Raw genomic sequence first — 23,290 nt, forward strand, 5'->3', positions numbered from 1 at the left:
TCAACCCTACTGTACCTAATAACCTTGCTCTTATTCACATTTACTCTTAGCTTTCTTCTTTCACACACTTTACCAAACTCAGTCACCAGCTTCTGCAGTTTCTCACATGAATCAGCCACCAGTACTGTATCATCAGTGAACAACAACTGACTCACTTCCCAAGCTCTCTTATCCCCAACAGACTTCATACTTGCCCCTCTTTCCAAATATGAGATGTTTGAGGACAATGTGTGGTGTGAGGTGTTTTGATCGAGTAAGTAACGTAAGGGTAAGAGAGATGTGTGGAAATAAAAAGAGTGTGGTTGAGAGAGCAGAAGAGGGTGTTTTGAAATGGTTTGGGCACATGGAGAGAATGAGAGAGGAAAGATTGACCAAGAGGATATATGTGTCGGAGGTGGAGGGAACGAGGAGAAGAGGGAGACCAAATTGGAGGTGGAAAGATGGGGTGAAAAAGATTTTGTGTGATCGGGGCCTGAACATGCAGGAGGGTGAAAGGAGGGCAAGGAATAGAGTGAATTGGATCGATGTGGTATACCGGGGTTGACGTGCTGTCAGTGGATTGAATCAGGGCATGTGAAGCGTCTGGGGTAAACCACGGAAAGCTGTGTAGGTATGTATATTTGTGTGTGTGGACATATGTATATACATGTGTATGGGGGTGGGTTGGGCCATTTCTTCCGTCTGTTTCCTTGCGCTACCTCGCAAACGCGGGAGACAGCGACAAAGCAAAAAAAAAAGAAAAAAAAAAACCATTTTCCTCATTTTCTATCATACTTGATCACTGTTTCCCGTGTCAGCGAGGTAGCATCAGGAAACAGACGCAGAATGGCTCATCCACCCATATACACATATATACACACACACATACACACATATGGTATACATATATATACATATATATACATATACATATATATACACATCTTTCCCTCAAACTACCCGCCATTTCCCGCGCCAGTGAGGCAGCGCTAAGAACAGAGAACTGGGCCCCCGAGGGAACATTACTATGTAAAGGATATGATTCAAAATCATCATTAGAGAGAAAAACGAAACATAATTCAAAGACACTAAAAGGCTTTTAATCTTTTTATGAAAACAGGAGGTACATCATATAAGAAAATGGTCAACTTGAGGATGACACACCAGTTCAGTGAATACCACAAACTGGAAAGCTGGATTTTTTTAAGCAGTTGTTAATATGAAATGATTGACAATATTCACAGAGAAGCCTCTCCACATTCCTTCCCAGTTTGTATGCAGAAATCAGTTACACTATAAATTCTATTGCACTGTATACAAATAAAAAAAAGTGACTGATGGAGCCATTTAGGAAACACATTACTCATTTGAACACCATCTATTACTGGTGCAAGTTATAACTATGCCTATGTAAGCTATACTATACACCTGGCTGCCTGACTGCATCAACTGACAATAAACATCAAATATTTTACCTAAGAAAAACTAAAGCAGCAAAAACACAGGCTTAAATGCTCAGACTTATGTTGTGGATAAAGAGCATGAACACTTCACCCACCTAATGACAAATAGGTGCAGGATATATTTTGCCACTCACCATTCTTCCTGCTTTAGAAGGGAGGGTCACTTCTATAACATTCATCAACCGTAAAGCTAATTTTCAAAACATCTGAGAATGTCACATTTTCACATATTCTGGTCAAGTATATACCAAAATGTTTTCCAATAACTACTAAAAATTACTCGCAGTATCTACCACTCAAGACCCTTTTCTATTCAGGGATACCTGTGACAAAACATATTTGCACTGTACAGGTAGACCCCACTTTACAAAGCATTGGTTTGTGAATTTTTGAGTTACCAAATGTTTTATTCAACACTTTGGTTCATGAATGAAAACCTCGAGGTTATATATATATATTTTTTATCACTTTTGCATCAGAAGATGCTGGTGCTGAAACAGGCATCTCAGGGCTTCCTGTACTGGACCTGGTCAATTTACAGTACAGTGTTGCTTATTTATCAATACTAATCCATACCAAAAGCAAAATTTCAGTAGATGAAACCTAAAATTCCACAGGCTCAGTGTTATATGAGTGCTACAAAAGTAGAAAACACTTAAAATATCTTTAATAAGGTGACAGTATCTCATCACTGATGCTATTCAAAAGTAAATCTATGCAAAAGAATTTTGCTGAAGCCTGAAACTTACATGGTAGACATTGTGTGTAAACAAATGGAATGGTAGATTTTGTTTTGGTGGCAGCACCACTTGGTTCAATTGGTCACTTTTGCCATACAGCTTAAAATATGAAAGCAGTTATACTTTACTAAAGCCAAATACACAATCATGAAGATAATTATTGCATACTGTGGCATACAAGCCGGTGCCAAGTGTACAAGTCAACCTCAAACCTTTCAACTCAAAATTCAGCTTTTGATCTATATTCACCATTTCTCAAGTCACCCTTAAAACAAACACTGAACAGTGCTCTCCATTCCCTTTAATTCAATATATCAAACAGAAAATGTTGTTATAATTATCAAGTTAAAAAGAAATATGATCTCAAAGTGAAAAATATTCAAAATTATCTACTTTTTTAGGAAATTTAACTAGCAAGCTTTGAGGGGAAATGTCTTGTCACCATGTCTCACCATACAGAATTTCTGTCTATGCTTCTGTCAACTGACTTTCTTTGATGCATCATTGTTCATTTTTTTCCAAGTGGGAGCCATAAAGAGGTTAAATGAAACAAAATACTTACTTGATAGCACCAGGCTGTACCAATACATCATCAAAACAAGTAAATGTCCACTGCTGGGCACAAACAGTACAAACATCCACAAGTGGTGAGATTGTCAATTATACCAATTCTAACTGAATCTTGCGAGCAATCCAAAAAAACAACGAACATATCACCGGCTTATAATCAAAGTGTCCACCAAAAACTTTCATGAAAGCATGTTTGTTGTATTCTGTAATGCAGGTTGTACCTCTCTAATTCGGTGCTCTGTGGTCCGGTAACTCCCATGATCCAGTATGCTTAGAATTTGCCACCATTAGTTATTAGTTTGCGGATCTGGCACCAAGGTGGCGCTGTTAGCAGCACAAGGCATCAACACCTGTTTACACTGCAGCCGAGCTATTTAACAGTCCTGTTAATTTCTTATACTCAGTTGTATTCAGCCCTTCAGGATGTCATCCAAGAGACCAAGAGGTGCAGATGATGATGCTGGTTTTAATAAGCATAAACATAAATCATTATCTATGCTTGAAAAGGTGGAGTAAATGAAAAATTAGATAAAGGAACTTCTGTACAGACTTTGTATGAGTACTATAAGATCGGATCGTCAACTGCATATGAATTAGGGGTCAATCTCTGTTTTCCGGCAATGGCCAGGTCACTATGGTTGCTGGATTAAAGAGGTACAACCTGTATTCCAAAAAGTTTCAGGAACTTTTTTCAAGGAACGTATCTCAGCCTTTATAATGGGGGTCTATGGGAAAATGTGCTTTAATTTATGATTTTGTGATTTATGAAAGATCTTTAGGGAATGGAACCCTTACATAAATCATGGTCTATCTGTACTATAATCATAGAGGTTACGGCATTTCTAGCATTATATTAATCAAAGCTGCCCTGCTGTACATTTCAGAGAGATATGTAGGATAGACAGACAAATTTTCTTGTATTTGGGCACTTTGGTGCAAGTGTATCAAGATTTCTGCAAGATCTGAAGGTCCAAATTCAACCACCAGCAATAAGAAGAATGTCTTTCTGCTGCCCCTTTTATAAGAGGAAATCAACATCCAAAAATATTGTATAATTAGAGTGGAAGAGTAACGGGGAGAAAAATGGAAATCAGGAAAAATGCATGAAATGGTATATGCAACGAAAGCACATTAGGACAGGGATAAGTGGAGACTCTTTGCTGTAGCCACCCCTTTGAAGGGAGTTCCTGGAGGGAACAGGCATCAGAGATACAGTAAGATAATTACTCCTCCCAACATATACATTGTATTGAGTACTTACCTTGAAAAAACTGAATAATAAAGGTTCGGGAGAGCCATATGCTTTTTCAATCACTGACTTAACTATCAGGATGGTTAGGATATGCATATCTGCATCAACTCCAGATACCTTCATTCAAACATGGTCTAATGTAAAGAGGAATTCATTCTGCTGAGAAATCTTCTCAGGATCTTCAAGCCACAGTTCTAAATTCTGATGATTTTTTCCTATGAAGAGTAAACAAAATAACTGGGAAACCTTGGAAATTCTACCCATTTTCATGTTACAAGTATTGCAGATTTCCCACCCATCAGCTTATCAAACACCAAACTTCACCACTATAATTTCAACAGTCCACAGATGCTCAAGCATTCATCAGCAATAAATCACAGCCAAAGAAAAAAATAAAAGCAAGGACCAAGGGGTTGAAAAGTCAAATTTTCTAATTTGGTGCTCATAACATCATGCTGACCACCTAAATCACTTAAACAGCACCTTTTTCAAAAAGTTCCCAAATCAGGAAAATAATACAGAACTTCCTTCCCAAAAATTTGAAAACAAAATGCCCAAGAAAATCGCGATGATACACTCACAACAGTCTTTGAATATGTTACTTCAAGAAAGACATCCTAAAGCAAGTGCCTTTACTGAGAAAATTTGATAAATCAGATTTCTTATAAACTGAAAATAAGTTTTGAACCTGTTTATAAATCTTCCCATTCATGTTAAATCCAAGATATGACTCAGTTTCATATACAATAAACATAAATAATTACTAAGTAATTACAGAAATCTATCGCGATTTTTTTGGGGGTAGATAAACAATACAAATTTCTTTGAATATAATGTATTTGTTGAAAATAATTCTAGCCATTACATAATTTGCTTAACAAAGGCAAAGAGTCAGCAACTGCAATACTGAAAATGAATTAACATTACAGCAGTATTTCTGAGTTATCTGTATATACTTTTAGGTACAATGTAAATTTATGAAAACTGGGTATCCGTGTTATTTACTACTAGTATGTAATAAAGGCTGCAATTCTAGGTAAAAAAGCTTTAGATGTTTAAAAAGTTATAGGAATATTCTTGTAAAACTCATTCTCATAAGTAAAGCATGTGATTCATAAGAAAAAGATTCATACCTTATTTTATTTAATTTCTCTATTACACTTTGACATCATCTATGCCTGACAGACACATCCACATAAGTATAAAATATATCCTCTATTCATACACTTCACTCCCACACTGCACATTATTCCATAAGTATCATATATCTTTCAGTGGCAATAAAAAACTCCTCACTAACCTATCATCATCATCTTTACGCAAAACAATATCTACTTGCATACACACATTCATAAAGACATTCTTTGGACTACATCTCTTTTCCATAAACAAGATAACCTGTAAATCAATTGCTTCAAACAGCTTCTTGAATGTAACTTTAACCGTTCTTTCACATTCTTATATTCTTCCAATGTACCTTCAAATTCATACATTACTCACTAAATGCGACTCTTAACTTAGAAGCAATATGAAGTGTGCAGTACCATGTTATTGTCAAATCCTGTGGTTCATGATGATCATGCACCTTGTACTCTAAAGTCTGAGGTTTGTATTCTATCAATAAATAAATTATGAGCACCTTTTGGGAGAAAAAATATCACTCAAAGTTGAAACATCCAAAAATGCTTTTAATTAAAATATTTTCAATAAGAATAATAGAATATTGTGATGAAAACCTTTTAAATCTTTACAGAGTGACAGGCACTCCAACACAGAATACTTGAAGACCAAAATCAAAATGTTTTACTTGAGTCCTCTCTACAGAAGTCTGTGAGTAAACTGAATAATGTACAATATGTAGTGTATGCTTACCAACACTTAAAAATTACAATTCCAAATTTTCTCTCTCTCTACACACACACAAAAAAAAAAAAAAATTGGATGTATATACAGACAATACAAGCCCTTCACTTCCCAAATCAATGTGGACTATTCCTTACCAGGAAAGGATGACAACACTTCCACACTCAAGATGTGTTAATGTGTGTCTAATGTAAAACTGAAGAACCAAATGCATCACAGGGCTGTTCCCAGCTCACACTCTATAACCAATCAAAGAAATACCTTCTTCAAATGTGTACAACCAGCAAAGCTGAAATAAGGAAATGGGCACTACTGCAGTTTTCAAACTGAGTGCTGCCCTTGCTAAAACCTTGCAAGTGGAAGTAAATGTGTCTGCAAAATACTGCTCTGAATGATATCTAAAATTTCTAAAAAGAAAGAGAAATTCAAAGTTTAAACCTTCATATTCAAATATATCAATATGAACCCATAAATTTGCCTTTTAAAAAATTCATGCACAGATGACCAGCTCAGATCTATCATCTAAATAAACATTTAAAAAAGATCACTTTTGGACTTTAGAGACTGGATCTAACAGAGGTCATCATGCATTTGGCTGAGCTGCCCATTTACTGAATTCATACCATACCCAATTACAATAATAATATTTAATCCAATTGTGTCCACTAACCTGTTGAGTAATTACCACCAGGACAATGCTTTTAAGCTTTTTATGTATACTATTGTACAATATGAGAATGTTCTTTTTTTTTTGAAAGTGCCAATCATCAGCTGTTTTAATAATGTGAAAGTGACCTCTAACTGCCCAAACAGTCTCCATTTGATGCCTTGATGTTTACATTTTCACCTGTTTCCAATGTATTTTCAGTGACATGATACAACTCAGACTGATCCATAGTTGCCTTTCTAAAGAAAATAAAATGCTGCTAAAGGAAATACAATAAATATGAGAACTAATAAAGGCATAACCATGATGCACATTTTCACCTTACAATCACTTACTCAGTATCTAATTACAGTATCCATACAATATCCAATACTGTATGTCACACAATGGCATCATCACAACTGTGTGGAATAAATTAAAAGTGAAAAAATGTAAAAATAAAGTTAACATTCCACTTTCTGATTTAGAGATCTACATCTATCGCTTCCTTTGTCAAGAAAATGATTCACACTCCCACAATAAAAATATGGTAAATATTAAGTTATTGGCAATATGACCCACTACCTGTAGCTCTAGATTTCCTGTAAGGGGTCATCATATCTCATTAACCTCATAGAAAACTTTGTCACAGCAGCACTTCTCATCACACTGAGAGTGCCTGGTGGTGGGCTACAGTTATGAGGAAACAAATGAACCTATGTACACTAAACCTTGAGCGTCTCAATGAAGATATTATTTCTTCTTGAGTCGTCTGAGGTCAATGAAGCATTTCCCTGACGCCAGAGCAAGATAAAAGGTCCCGAATTCCAAAATGTCAACTGAAATCAGCTTAGAAAAGATGCACTTGAGCTATTTTCATCAGTACTTTGACTGGGTGAATCCCCCCAAAAGATCACTGACTTTTCGTGGTTTGGATTTTGCAAAGTAGAATGCAAATAGGGACGTGGAATTCGGTCCAAAATATGAGATAAGTGGCTTGGTGGCCCCTGAGAGAGTTGTGAAGGGCCCACGAAGGGAGTGTCACTGTTGGCTGCCAAGTATAGTATCTACGCTGGCGAAGGCACACGACCCAAGACCTGAACGAGACATCAAATTGATCAGCTGCTTCGTGTGTGCCACACATATTTCTAGAGGAGGTCTTCGTGGCAACTGATGAGACTCTGAAATTTAGGGTACTTGATAGAGCTTGAGTACAAAATTCCACAGAAAAAGAGAAATCAAAAAGGCATACTCTAAACGATATTTCTTACATCAATCCAACACAAAAATTCATTACAGTAATAACTTTTCCTCCATTACCTACGTGACATATACATCACTCAATAAATAAGCCATCTATCTTTGAATGCTTGTATTTCTTTTTATACTTAATTGCCTCTCTTACCTTAAGGAAGCAGCCTCAAAAACAACTGAACAATGGCCTTATTTGCTCACATCCACTTTCTGGCTGTCATATAAAATGTAAAGAAACTACCAAAACTATTTCTATCATTCAAAATAAACTATGGTAAAGGAGAATTTTTTTCTCCACCAGCAAGATGACCACTTTACGATGTGTCCACCAGGAGAAGTTAAACAATCAAGTTAGATATGTTTCATTCTGTTCATCTACCCTTCAGTATAAGATAGAGACACTGCATCATGATCCACAAAGCATCTCCAAAGTAAGATATGTTTCATTCTGTTCATCTACCCTTCAGTATGAGATATAGACACTGCATCATGATCCACAAAGCATCTCCAAACAATAATAGTGCACATGTTGCTGTGATTATAAGGGTTAATTGACTACTTCTAAGAAACAGTATATGTATATGAACTTTTTGAATTCTACAATGTTCCACTGTTCTAAATGTCTCTGACGTGAAGGGAATGGGTGTCAGAGATATAGATGGACAGATAAAGATATATGAAATATTTGAGGATAGTATGTGGTGTGAAGTAGTTTGATCAAGTAAGTAATAAACTGGTATGACAGAGGGGTGATAATAAAGAGTATGGTTGAGACAGCTGAAAGGGTTTGGACATATGGAGAGAATGAGTGATGAGAGGTTGACAGAAAGTATATATGTCAGAAGTGGATGGGTTAAGAAGGGGAAGACCAAACTGGAGATGGAAAGATACAGTAAAAAAGATTCTGGGTGACTGAGTGAACCAGTATGATCTAGTATATGGGGAGATGAGGTATCAGTGGACTGAACTAAGGCATGTGAAGTGGCTAAAGGGAAACTATAAAAAGATCTGTGACGCCTGGCTGTAGTCAGGGGATGTGATTTTGGTGCACTGCACATGACAGCTTCTAGAGAGTGGATTTCATCAAATGCAGAACTTTTTCATCTGTCCCTGGCACAACTTTGCTAAAGTCAGATTGCCAAAAAGCATGAAATAAATATCTATATACATTTTTTTTTCTTTTTTTTTTGCTTTGTCGCTGTCTCCCGCGTTTGCGAGGTAGCGCAAAGAAACAGACGAAAGAAATGGCCCAACCCACCCCCATACACATGTATATACATACGTCCACACACGCAAATATACATACCTACATAGCTTTCTATGGTTTACCCCAGACGCTTCACATGCCCTGATTCAATCCACTGACAGCACGTCAACCCCGGTATACCACATCGCTCCAATTCACTCTATTCCTTGCCCTCCTTTCACCCTCCTGCATGTTCAGGCCCCGATCACAGAAAATCTTTTTCACTCCATCTTTCCACCTCCAATTTGGTCTCCCTCTTCTCCTCGTTCCCTCCACCTCCGACACATATATCCTCTTGGTCAATCTTTCCTCACTCATTCTCTCCATGTGCCCAAACCATTTCAAAACACCCTCTTCTGCTCTCTCAACCACGCTCTTTTTATTTCCACACATATCTCTTACCCTTACGTTACTTACTCGATCAAACCACCTCACACCACACATTGTCCTCAAACATCTCATTTCCAGCACATCCATCCTCCTGTGCACAACTCTATCCATAGCCCACGCCTCGCAACCATACAACATTGTTGGAACCACTATTCCTTCAAACATACCCATTTTTGCTTTCCGAGATAATGTTCTCGACTTCCACACATTCTTCAAGGCTCCCAGGATTTTCGCCCCCTCCCCCACCCCATGATCCACTTCCGCTTCCATGGTTCCATCCGCTGCCAGATCCACTCCCAGATATCTAAAACACTTTACTTCCTCCACTTTTTCTCCATTCAAACTTACCTCCCAATTGACTTGACCCTCAACCCTACTGTACCTAATAACCTTGCTCTTATTCACATTTACTCTTAACTTTCTTCTTTCACACACTTTACCAAACTCAGTCACCAGCTTCTGCAGTTTCTCACATGAATCAGCCACCAGCGCTGTATCATCAGCGAACAACAACTGACTCACTTCCCAAGCTCTCTCATCCACAACAGACTTCATACTTGCCCCTCTTTCCAAAACTCTTGCATTCACCTCCCTAACAACCCCATCCATAAACAAATTAAACAACCATGGAGACATCACACACCCCTGCCGCAAACCTACATTCACTGAGAACCAATCACTTTCCTCTCTTCCTACAAGTACACATGCCTTACATCCTCAATAAAAACTTTTCACTGCTTCTAACAACTTGCCTCCCACACCATATATTCTTAATACCTTCCACAGAGCATCTCTATCAACTCTATCATATGCCTTCTCCAGATCCATAAATGCTACATACAAATCCATTTGCTTTTCTAAGTATTTCTCAGATACATTCTTCAAAGCAAACACCTGATCCACACATCCTCTACCACTTCTGAAACCACACTGCTCTTCCCCAATCTGATGCTCTGTACATGCCTTCACCCTCTCAATCAATACCCTCCCATATAATTTACCAGGAATACTCAACAAACTTATACCTCTGTAATTTGAGCACTCACTCTTATCCCCTTTGCCTTTGTACAATGGCACTATGCACGCATTCCGCCAATCCTCAGGCACCTCACAATGAGTCATACATACATTAAATAACCTTACCAACCAGTCAATAATACAGTCATCCCCTTTTCTAATAAATTCCACTGCAATACCATCCAAACCTGCTGCCTTGCCGGCTTTCATCTTCCTCAAAGCTTTTACTACCTCTTCTCTGTTTACCAAATCATTTTCCCTAACCCTCTCACTTTGCACACCACCTCCACCAAAACACCCTATATCTGCCACTCTATCATCAAACACATTCAACAAACCTTCAAAATACTCACTCCATCTCTTTCTCACATCACCATTACTTGTTATCACCTCCCCATTAGCGCCCTTCACTGAAGTTCCCATTTGCTCCCTTGTCTTACCCACTTTATTTACCTCCTTCCAGAACATCTTTTTATTCTCCCTAAAATTTAATGATACTCTCTCACCCCAACTCTCATTTGCCCTCTTTTTCATCTCTTGCACCTTTCTCTTGACCTCCTGTCTCTTTCTTTTATACATCTCCCACTCAATTGCATTTTTTCCCTGCAAAAATCGTCCAAATGCCTCTCTCTTCTCTTTCACTAATAATCTTACTTCTTCATCCCACCACTCACTACCCTTTCTAATCAACCCACCTCCCACTCTTCTCATGCCACAAGCATCTTTTGCGCAATCCATCACTGATTCCCTAAATACATCCCATTCCTCCCCCACTCCCCTTACTTCCATATATATATATATATATATATATATATATATATATATATATATATATATATATATATATATATATATATATATATATACATACATATATATATATATATATATATATATATATATATATATATATATATATATATATATATATATATATATTTTTTTTTTTTTTTTTTTTCATACTATTCGCCATTTCCCGCGATAGCGAGGTAGCGTTAAGAACAGAGGACTGGGCCTTTGAGGGAATACCCTCACCTGGCCCCCTTCTCTGTTCCTTCTTTTGGAAAATTAAAATAAAAAAATGAGAGGGGAGGATTTCCAGCCCCCCGCTCCCTTCCCTTTTAGTCGCCTTCTACGACACGCAGGGAATATGTGGGAAGTATTCTTTCTCCCCTATCCCCAGGGATAATACATAAATATATATATATATATATATATACACATATATATATATATATATATATATATATATATATATATATATATATATATATATATATATATATATGGAGGGATGTCTGATCATTATCTTGTGGAGGCTAAGGTGAAGATTTGTATGGGTTTTCAGAAAAGAAGAGTGAATGTTGGGGTGAAGAGGGTGGTGAGAGTAAGTGAGCTTGGGAAGGAGACTTGTGTGAGGAAGTACCAGGAGAGACTGAGTACTGAATGGAAAAAGGTGAGAACAATGGAAGTAAGGGGAGTGGGGGAGGAATGGGATGTATTTAGGGAATCAGTGATGGATTGCGCAAAAGATGCTTGTGGCATGAAAAGAGTGGGAGGTGGGTTGATTAGAAAGGGTAGTGAGTGGTGGGATGAAGAAGTAAGGTTATTAGTGAAAGAGAAGAGAGAGGCATTTGGACGATTTTTGCAGGGAAAAAATGCAATTGAGTGGGAGATGTATAAAAGAAAGAGACAGGAGGTCAAGAGAAAGGTGCAAGAGGTGAAAAAGAGGGCAAATGAGAGTTGGGGTGAGAGAGTATCATTAAATTTTAGGGAGAATAAAAAGATGTTCTGGAAGGAGGTAAATAAAGTGCGTAAGACAAGGGAGCAAATGGGAACTTCAGTGAAGGGCACAAATGGGGAGGTGATAACAAGTAGTGGTGATGTGAGAAGGAGATGGAGTGAGTATTTTGAAGGTTTGTTGAATGTGTTTGATGATAGAGTGGCAGATATAGGGTGTTTTGGTCGAGGTGGTGTGCAAAGTGAGAGGGTTAGGGAAAATGATTTGGTAAACAGAGAAGAGGTAGTAAAAGCTTTGCGGAAGATGAAAGCTGGCAAGGCAGCAGGTTTGGATGGTACTGCAGTGGAATTTATTAAAAAAGGGGTGACTGTATTATTGACTGGTTGGTAAGGTTATTTAATGTATGTATGATTCATTTTTTTTTTTTAACTTTCTAAAATGGGAAACAGAAGAAGGAGTCACGCGGGGAGTGCTCATCCTCCTCGAAGGCTCAGATTGGGGTGCCTAAATGTGTGTGGATGTAACCAAGATGTGAAAAAAGGAGAGATAGGTAGTATGTTTGAGGAAAGGAACCTGGATGTTTTGGCTCTGAGTGAAACGAAGCTCAAGGGTAAAGGGGAAGAGTGGTTTGGGAATGTCTTGGGAGTAAAGTCAGGGGTTAGTGAGAGGACAAGAGCAAGGGAAGGAGTAGCAGTACTCCTGAAACAGGAGTTGTGGGAGTATGTGCTAGAAAGTAAGAAAGTAAATTCTCGATTAATATGGGTAAAACTGAAAGTTGATGGAGAGAGATGGGTGATTATTGGTGCATATGCACCTGGGCATGAGAAGAAAGATCATGAGAGGCAAGTGTTTTGGGAGCAGCTGATTGAGTGTGTTAGTGGTTTTGATGCACGAGACCAGGTTATAGTGATGGGTGATTTGAATGCAAAGGTGAGTAATGTGGCAGTTGAGGGAATAATTGGTATACATGGGGTGTTCAGTGTTGTAAATGGAAATGGTGAAGAGCTTGTAGATTTATATATATATATATATATATATATATATATATATATATATATATATATATATATATATATATATATATATATATATATATATATATATATATATTATTTTTTATTATTTTGCTTTGTCGCTGTCTCCCGCGTTTGCAAGGTAGTGCAAGGAAACAGACGAAAGAAATGGCACAACCCACCCCCATACACAATGTACACACACACACGCCCACACACGCAAATATACATACCTATACATCTCAATGTACACATATATATACACACACAGACACATACATATATACCCATGCACACAATTCACACTGTCTGCCCCTATTCATTCCCATCGCCACCTCGCCACACATGGAATACCATCCCCCTCCCCCCCTCATGTGTGCGAGGTAGCACTAGGAAAAGACAACAAAGGCCACATTCGTTCACACTCAGTCTCTAGCTGTCATGTAATAATGCACCGAAACCACAGCTCCCTTTCCACATCCAGGCCCCAAAGAACTTTCCATGGTTTACCCCAGACACTTCACATGCCCTGGTTCAATCCAGTGACAGCACATCGACCCCGGTATACCACATCGTTCCAATTCAATCTATTCTTTGCACGCCTTTCACCCTCCTGCATGTTCAGGCCCCGATCACTCAAAATCTTTTTCACTCCATCTTTCCACCTCCAATTTGGTCTCACACTTCTCCTCGTTCCCTCCACCTCTGACACATATATCCTCTTGGTCAATCTTTCCTCACTCATTCTCTCCATGTGACCAAACCATTTCAAAACACCCTCTTCTGCTCTCTCAACCATACTCTTGTAATTTCCACACATCTCTCTCACCCTTACATTACTTACTCAGTCAAACCACCTCACACCACATATTGTCCTCAAACATCTCATTTCCAGCACATCCACCCTCCTCTGCACAACTCTATCCATAGCCCACGCCTCGCAACCATACAACATTGTTGGAACCACTATTCCTTCAAACATACCTATTTTTGCTTTCCGAGACAATGCTCTCGACTTCCAAACATTCTTCAAGGCTCCCAAAATTTTCGCCCCCTCCCCCACCCTATGATTCACTTCCGCTTCCATGGTTCCATCCGCTGCCAGATCCACTCCCAGATATCTAAAACACTTTACTTCCTCCACTTTTTCTCCATTCAAACTTACCTCCCAATTGACTTGACCCTCAACCCTACTGTACCTAATAACCTTGCTCTTATTCAAATTTACTTGGAACTTTCTTCTTTCACACACTTTACCAAACTCAGTCAACAGCTTCTGCAGTTTCTCACATGAATCAGCCACCAGCACTGTATCATCAGCGAACAACAACTGACTCACTTCCCAAGCTCTCTCATCCACAACAGAATGCATACTTGCCCCTCTTTCCAAACCTCTTGCATTCACCTCCCTAACAACCCCATCCATAAACAAATTAAACAACCATGGAGACATCACACACCCCTGCCGCAAACCTACATTCACTGAGAACCAATCACTTTCCTCTCTTCCTACACGTACACATGCCTTACATCCTCGATAAAAACTTTTCACTGCTTCTAACAACTTGCCTCCCACACCATATGTTCTTAATACCTTCCACAGAGCATCTCTATCAACTCTATCATATGCCTTCTCCAGATCCATAAATGCTACATACAAATCCATTTGCTTTTCTAAGTATTTCTCACATTCTTCAAAGCAAACACCTGATCCACACATCCTCTACCACTTCTGAAACCACACTGCTCTTCCCCAATCTGATGCTCTGTACATGCCTTCACCCTATCAATCAATACCCTCCCATATAATTTACCAGGAATACTCAACAAACTTATACCTCTGTAATTTGAGCACTCACTCTTATCCCCTTTGCCTTTGTACAATGGCAATATGCAAGCATTCCGCCAATCCTTAGGCACCTCACCATGAATCATACATACATTAAATAACCTTCACAACCAGTCAACAATACAGTCACCCCCTTTTTCAATAAATTCCATTGCAATACCATCCAAATCTGCTGCCTTGCCGGCTTTCATCTTCCGCAAAGCTTTTACTACATCATCTCTGTTTACCAAATCATTTTCCCTAACCCTCTCACTATGCACACCACCTCCACCAAAACACCCTATATCTGCCACTCTATCATCAAACACATTCAACAAACCTTCAAAATACTCACTCCATCTCCTTCTCACATCACCACTACCTGTTATCACCTCCCCGTTAGTCCCCTTTACTGAAGTTCCCATTTGCTCCCGTGTCTTACGCACTTTATTTACCTCCTTCCAAAACATCTTTTTATTCTCCCTAAAATTTAATGATACTCTCTCACCGCAACTCTCATTTGCCCTCTTTTTCACCTCTTGCACCTTTCTCTTGACCTCCTGCCTCTTTCTTTTAAACATCTCCCACTCATTTGCGTATTTTCCCTGCAAAAATCGTCCAAATGCCTCTCTCTTCTCTTTCACTAATAATCTTACTTCTTCATCCCACCACTCGCTACCCTTTCTAATCAACCTACCTCCCACGCTTCTCATGCCTCAAGCATCTTTTGCGCAAGCAATCACTGCTTCCCTAAATACATCCTATTCCTCCCCCACTCCCCTTACTTCCATATATATATATATATATATATATATATATATATATATATATATATATATATATATATATATATATATATATATATATACATACATATATATATATATATATATATATATATATATATATATATATATATATATATATATATATATATATATTTTTTTTTTTTTTTTTTTTCATACTATTCGCCATTTCCCGCGATAGCGAGGTAGCGTTAAGAACAGAGGACTGGGCCTTTGAGGGAATACCCTCACCTGGCCCCCTTCTCTGTTCCTTCTTTTGGAAAATTAAAATAAAAAAATGAGAGGGGAGGATTTCCAGCCCCCCGCTCCCTTCCCTTTTAGTCGCCTTCTACGACACGCAGGGAATATGTGGGAAGTATTCTTTCTCCCCTATCCCCAGGGATAATACATAAATATATATATATATATATATATACACATATATATATATATATATATATATATATATATATATATATATATATATATATATATATATATATGGAGGGATGTCTGATCATTATCTTGTGGAGGCTAAGGTGAAGATTTGTATGGGTTTTCAGAAAAGAAGAGTGAATGTTGGGGTGAAGAGGGTGGTGAGAGTAAGTGAGCTTGGGAAGGAGACTTGTGTGAGGAAGTACCAGGAGAGACTGAGTACTGAATGGAAAAAGGTGAGAACAATGGAAGTAAGGGGAGTGGGGGAGGAATGGGATGTATTTAGGGAATCAGTGATGGATTGCGCAAAAGATGCTTGTGGCATGAAAAGAGTGGGAGGTGGGTTGATTAGAAAGGGTAGTGAGTGGTGGGATGAAGAAGTAAGGTTATTAGTGAAAGAGAAGAGAGAGGCATTTGGACGATTTTTGCAGGGAAAAAATGCAATTGAGTGGGAGATGTATAAAAGAAAGAGACAGGAGGTCAAGAGAAAGGTGCAAGAGGTGAAAAAGAGGGCAAATGAGAGTTGGGGTGAGAGAGTATCATTAAATTTTAGGGAGAATAAAAAGATGTTCTGGAAGGAGGTAAATAAAGTGCGTAAGACAAGGGAGCAAATGGGAACTTCAGTGAAGGGCACAAATGGGGAGGTGATAACAAGTAGTGGTGATGTGAGAAGGAGATGGAGTGAGTATTTTGAAGGTTTGTTGAATGTGTTTGATGATAGAGTGGCAGATATAGGGTGTTTTGGTCGAGGTGGTGTGCAAAGTGAGAGGGTTAGGGAAAATGATTTGGTAAACAGAGAAGAGGTAGTAAAAGCTTTGCGGAAGATGAAAGCTGGCAAGGCAGCAGGTTTGGATGGTACTGCAGTGGAATTTATTAAAAAAGGGGTGACTGTATTATTGACTGGTTGGTAAGGTTATTTAATGTATGTATGATTCATTTTTTTTTTTTAACTTTCTAAAATGGGAAACAGAAGAAGGAGTCACGCGGGGAGTGCTCATCCTCCTCGAAGGCTCAGATTGGGGTGCCTAAATGTGTGTGGATGTAACCAAGATGTGAAAAAAGGAGAGATAGGTAGTATGTTTGAGGAAAGGAACCTGGATGTTTTGGCTCTGAGTGAAACGAAGCTCAAGGGTAAAGGGGAAGAGTGGTTTGGGAATGTCTTGGGAGTAAAGTCAGGGGTTAGTGAGAGGACAAGAGCAAGGGAAGGAGTAGCAGTACTCCTGAAACAGGAGTTGTGGGAGTATGTGCTAGAAAGTAAGAAAGTAAATTCTCGATTAATATGGGTAAAACTGAAAGTTGATGGAGAGAGATGGGTGATTATTGGTGCATATGCACCTGGGCATGAGAAGAAAGATCATGAGAGGCAAGTGTTTTGGGAGCAGCTGATTGAGTGTGTTAGTGGTTTTGATGCACGAGACCAGGTTATAGTGATGGGTGATTTGAATTCAAAGGTGAGTAATGTGGCAGTTGAGGGAATAATTGGTATACATGGGGTGTTCAGTGTTGTAAATGGAAATGGTGAAGAGCTTGTAGATTTATATATACATATATATATATATATATATATATATATATATATATATATATATATATATATATATATATATATATATATATATATATATATATATTATTTTTTATTATTTTGCTTTGTCGCTGTCTCCCGCGTTTGCAAGGTAGTGCAAGGAAACAGACGAAAGAAATGGCACAACCCACCCCCATACACAATGTACACACACACACGCCCACACACGCAAATATACATACCTATACATCTCAATGTACACATATATATACACACACAGACACATACATATATACCCATGCACACAATTCACACTGTCTGCCCCTATTCATTCCCATCGCCACCTCGCCACACATGGAATACCATCCCCCTCCCCCCCTCATGTGTGCGAGGTAGCACTAGGAAAAGACAACAAAGGCCACATTCGTTCACACTCAGTCTCTAGCTGTCATGTAATAATGCACCGAAACCACAGCTCCCTTTCCACATCCAGGCCCCAAAGAACTTTCCATGGTTTACCCCAGACACTTCACATGCCCTGGTTCAATCCAGTGACAGCACATCGACCCCGGTATACCACATCGTTCCAATTCAATCTATTCTTTGCACGCCTTTCACCCTCCTGCATGTTCAGGCCCCGATCACTCAAAATCTTTTTCACTCCATCTTTCCACCTCCAATTTGGTCTCACACTTCTCCTCGTTCCCTCCACCTCTGACACATATATCCTCTTGGTCAATCTTTCCTCACTCATTCTCTCCATGTGACCAAACCATTTCAAAACACCCTCTTCTGCTCTCTCAACCATACTCTTGTAATTTCCACACATCTCTCTCACCCTTACATTACTTACTCAGTCAAACCACCTCACACCACATATTGTCCTCAAACATCTCATTTCCAGCACATCCACCCTCCTCTGCACAACTCTATCCATAGCCCACGCCTCGCAACCATACAACATTGTTGGAACCACTATTCCTTCAAACATACCTATTTTTGCTTTCCGAGACAATGCTCTCGACTTCCAAACATTCTTCAAGGCTCCCAAAATTTTCGCCCCCTCCCCCACCCTATGATTCACTTCCGCTTCCATGGTTCCATCCGCTGCCAGATCCACTCCCAGATATCTAAAACACTTTACTTCCTCCACTTTTTCTCCATTCAAACTTACCTCCCAATTGACTTGACCCTCAACCCTACTGTACCTAATAACCTTGCTCTTATTCAAATTTACTTGGAACTTTCTTCTTTCACACACTTTACCAAACTCAGTCAACAGCTTCTGCAGTTTCTCACATGAATCAGCCACCAGCACTGTATCATCAGCGAACAACAACTGACTCACTTCCCAAGCTCTCTCATCCACAACAGAATGCATACTTGCCCCTCTTTCCAAACCTCTTGCATTCACCTCCCTAACAACCCCATCCATAAACAAATTAAACAACCATGGAGACATCACACACCCCTGCCGCAAACCTACATTCACTGAGAACCAATCACTTTCCTCTCTTCCTACACGTACACATGCCTTACATCCTCGATAAAAACTTTTCACTGCTTCTAACAACTTGCCTCCCACACCATATGTTCTTAATACCTTCCACAGAGCATCTCTATCAACTCTATCATATGCCTTCTCCAGATCCATAAATGCTACATACAAATCCATTTGCTTTTCTAAGTATTTCTCACATTCTTCAAAGCAAACACCTGATCCACACATCCTCTACCACTTCTGAAACCACACTGCTCTTCCCCAATCTGATGCTCTGTACATGCCTTCACCCTATCAATCAATACCCTCCCATATAATTTACCAGGAATACTCAACAAACTTATACCTCTGTAATTTGAGCACTCACTCTTATCCCCTTTGCCTTTGTACAATGGCAATATGCAAGCATTCCGCCAATCCTTAGGCACCTCACCATGAATCATACATACATTAAATAACCTTCACAACCAGTCAACAATACAGTCACCCCCTTTTTTAATAAATTCCATTGCAATACCATCCAAATCTGCTGCCTTGCCGGCTTTCATCTTCCGCAAAGCTTTTACTACATCATCTCTGTTTACCAAATCATTTTCCCTAACCCTCTCACTATGCACACCACCTCCACCAAAACACCCTATATCTGCCACTCTATCATCAAACACATTCAACAAACCTTCAAAATACTCACTCCATCTCCTTCTCACATCACCACTACCTGTTATCACCTCCCCGTTAGTCCCCTTTACTGAAGTTCCCATTTGCTCCCGTGTCTTACGCACTTTATTTACCTCCTTCCAAAACATCTTTTTATTCTCCCTAAAATTTAATGATACTCTCTCACCGCAACTCTCATTTGCCCTCTTTTTCACCTCTTGCACCTTTCTCTTGACCTCCTGCCTCTTTCTTTTAAACATCTCCCACTCATTTGCGTATTTTCCCTGCAAAAATCGTCCAAATGCCTCTCTCTTCTCTTTCACTAATAATCTTACTTCTTCATCCCACCACTCGCTACCCTTTCTAATCAACCTACCTCCCACGCTTCTCATGCCTCAAGCATCTTTTGCGCAAGCAATCACTGCTTCCCTAAATACATCCTATTCCTCCCCCACTCCCCTTTCCTCCTTTATTCTCACCTTTTTCCATTCTGTACTCAGTCTCTCCAGGTACTTCCTCACACAAGTCTCCTTCCTAAGCTCACTTATTCTCACCACTCTCTTCACCCCAACATTCTCTCTTCTTTTCTGAAAACCTCTACAAATCTTCACCTTCGCCTCCACAAGATAATGATCAGACATCCCTCCAGTTCCACCTCCCAGCACAGTAACATCCAAACGTCTCTCTTTCGCGCGCCTATCAATTAACACGTAATCCAATAACGCTCTCTGGCCATCTCTCCTACTTACATACGTTATTTTTTTATCTATAATACTTTGTCACTCTCTCCCACGTTAGCAAGGTAGCGCAAGGAAACAGACGAAAGAATGGCCCAACCCCACCACATACGCATGTAAATACATACATGTCCACACATGCACATATACATACCTATACATCTCAAAGTATACATATACATACACACTCAGACATATACATATATACATATGTACATAAGTCATAGTCTGCCCTTATTCATTCCCATTGCCACCCTGCCATACATGAAATGACAACCCCCTCCCCCTGCATGTGCGCGAGGTACCGCTAGGAAAACACAACAAAGGCCACATTCGTTCACACTCAGTCTCTAGCTGTCATGTATAATGCACAGAAACCACAGCTCCCTTTCCACATCCAGGGTCCACAGAACTTTCCATGGTTTACCCTAGATGCTTCACATGCCCTGGTTCAATCCATTGACAGCACATTGACCCTGGTATACCACATTGTTCCAATTCACTCTATTCCTTGCACGCCTTTCACCCTCCTGCATGTTCAGGCCCCGATCACTCAAAATCTTTTTCACTACATCTTTCCACCTCCAATCTGCTCTCCCACTTCTCCTCGTTCCCTCCACCTCTGACACATATATCCTCTTGGTCAATCTTTCCTCACTCATTCTCTCCATGTGACCAAACCATTTCAAAACACCCTCTTCTGCTCTCTCAACCACACTCTTTTTATTATCGCACATCTCTCTTACCTTTTCATTACTTACTCGATCAAACCACCTCACACCACATATTGTCCTCAAACATCTCATTTCCAACACATCCACCCTCCTCTGCACAACCCTATCTATAGCCCGAACTTGCAACCATATAACATTGTTGGAACCACTCTTTCTTCAAACATACCCATTTTTAGTTTCTGAGATAATGTTCTTGCCTTCCACACAGTTTTCAATGCACCCAGAACTTTTGCCCCCTCCCCCACCCTGTGACTCACTTCCACTTCCATGGTTCCGCTGCTAAATCCACTCCCAGATATCTACAACGCTTCACTTCCTCCAGTTTTTCTCCATTCAAACTTACCTCCCAATTGACTTGTCCCTCAACACTACAGTACCTAATAACCTGGCTCTTATTCACATTTAATCCCAGCTTTCTTCTTTCACACATTTTACCAAACTCAGTCACCAACTTCTGCAGTTTCTCACCCTAATCAGCCACCACATCAGCCCCCTTTTAAAGTATTTGAAAGGATTCTTTGTAAAACATAAACTGACTGAAGCTCACTCAAGCCTAGAAGCTACTTTAAAATACCTTACTTTATTCTGGAAGCCCTGGACTGGATATGAAACTGTACTGGTATCCCTCTCTTCTTAAAAATAACCCTTATTGTAAAAAGAAAAAAAAATACATTTTACAGATTTCAAAACCTCTAAAAGAAAACCAATTTGCAAAGACTAACTTATGATGGTTCAACGGTTTTCTTGGCTCGCTTAGTAACCACTTTGCATTATCCCTCAGACATTTAGACTGGTGCAAGTGAAAAGATGTCATGTAAAGTAGATTTAAAATTCCCAAACCTAAGGTTTCCTATTTTGGATGAACAAGAAAAGAGATTTACAGAAAAGGTGAAGAATCCAAAAGCTCTACAACTTCTTTCCAAAACTCCATTTCACACAAGAATTTGAACTTTGAGAATATGGTTGAAAACTTTTCCTTAAAAGTCCAACTTAAGTGACCTAAACTCTGGTATGAATATCATGACACTAAAATATTTTATCAAATGAGCTGAAAAGGCATTCATAACAAAACTTCTTACATCAGAGTAGTCAAAATTGATTCTATTATGGACTCTATAGCACCTGAAAATTTTTATCCCTAAAAGGATTACAGATGAGTAAAATCCAAGCTTTAAAAATGCTAGAATTCTTGTCTCATCATGATTTACAATATTTTGACACAAACTGCAGATTACAATTTTTTTTGCAAATGAGATTTTGGAATTCTAGACTGCAGTCTAATGCAACAGCAGACTGTAATGTTTCTCCACTATAGAGAAGCTAGAATTCTAGTCTGCAGTTTGAAACAAACTGCAAACTGTAAAAGTTTCTTCAACAATGGGAAAGATCATTCTGTTAGGTTCAGAAATAGCATAAACTTCTATTGCAGATAAGTCAAGATCTTGGAGAGTTTCGAGGTCATATCCGAGAAAAAGAAATGACTGATTTGCACAAGTGCTTGTTAGCACCCAAGCTCCCCCTTCCCCGACAGTGTAGGATGAGGTAGGGGAAGCCTAGAGACAGGTTAAACCAGCTCCCTGTACCCTGATGCCCAATTCCAGTAAGCTATTAGATAGGCACCCTTAAGGGACTCTGGAGATAGGTTTGGGTTGATGTTGACTCACAAAGAATCCTGAAGCTTATTTCCAGCTACTTAATCATCATATTGAGGCCTTCTTTCACTTTATCCCATCATGACTACATCTGCTCAGGTTGAGTTACATCAGCCATGCATCAAATCATCTTTGGGGTCTATTTAGGTCCCATTGTAAGCTGAAGCAGACCTCCTCACTATTCACTTCCCTCATGACCATGGCATCATCTGTAAACGTATTCACGTAAGATTCCAATTCTTCAGGCAAGTCATTTACACAG

At 39.2% G+C, this 23,290-nt stretch overlaps 1 protein-coding gene across 1 annotated transcript in view; it reads right to left on the reverse strand.

Annotated features, from left to right (window-relative positions):
• Positions 1-1,056: 1,056 nt before the first annotated feature.
• The window catches only part of RanBPM (Ran-binding protein M), a 149,888-nt gene continuing 127,654 nt past the window's right edge, over positions 1,057-23,290 (reverse strand). Inside the window, exon 12 of the mRNA XM_071666611.1 lies at positions 1,057-7,694. Coding sequence (XP_071522712.1) covers positions 7,555-7,694 — 140 coding nt within the window. The 3' untranslated portion in view covers positions 1,057-7,554. The remainder of the gene's footprint in view (positions 7,695-23,290) is intronic.

This window comes from Panulirus ornatus, chromosome 11 (genome assembly GCF_036320965.1).
Source record: "Panulirus ornatus isolate Po-2019 chromosome 11, ASM3632096v1, whole genome shotgun sequence".
NCBI lineage: Eukaryota > Metazoa > Arthropoda > Malacostraca > Decapoda > Palinuridae > Panulirus > Panulirus ornatus.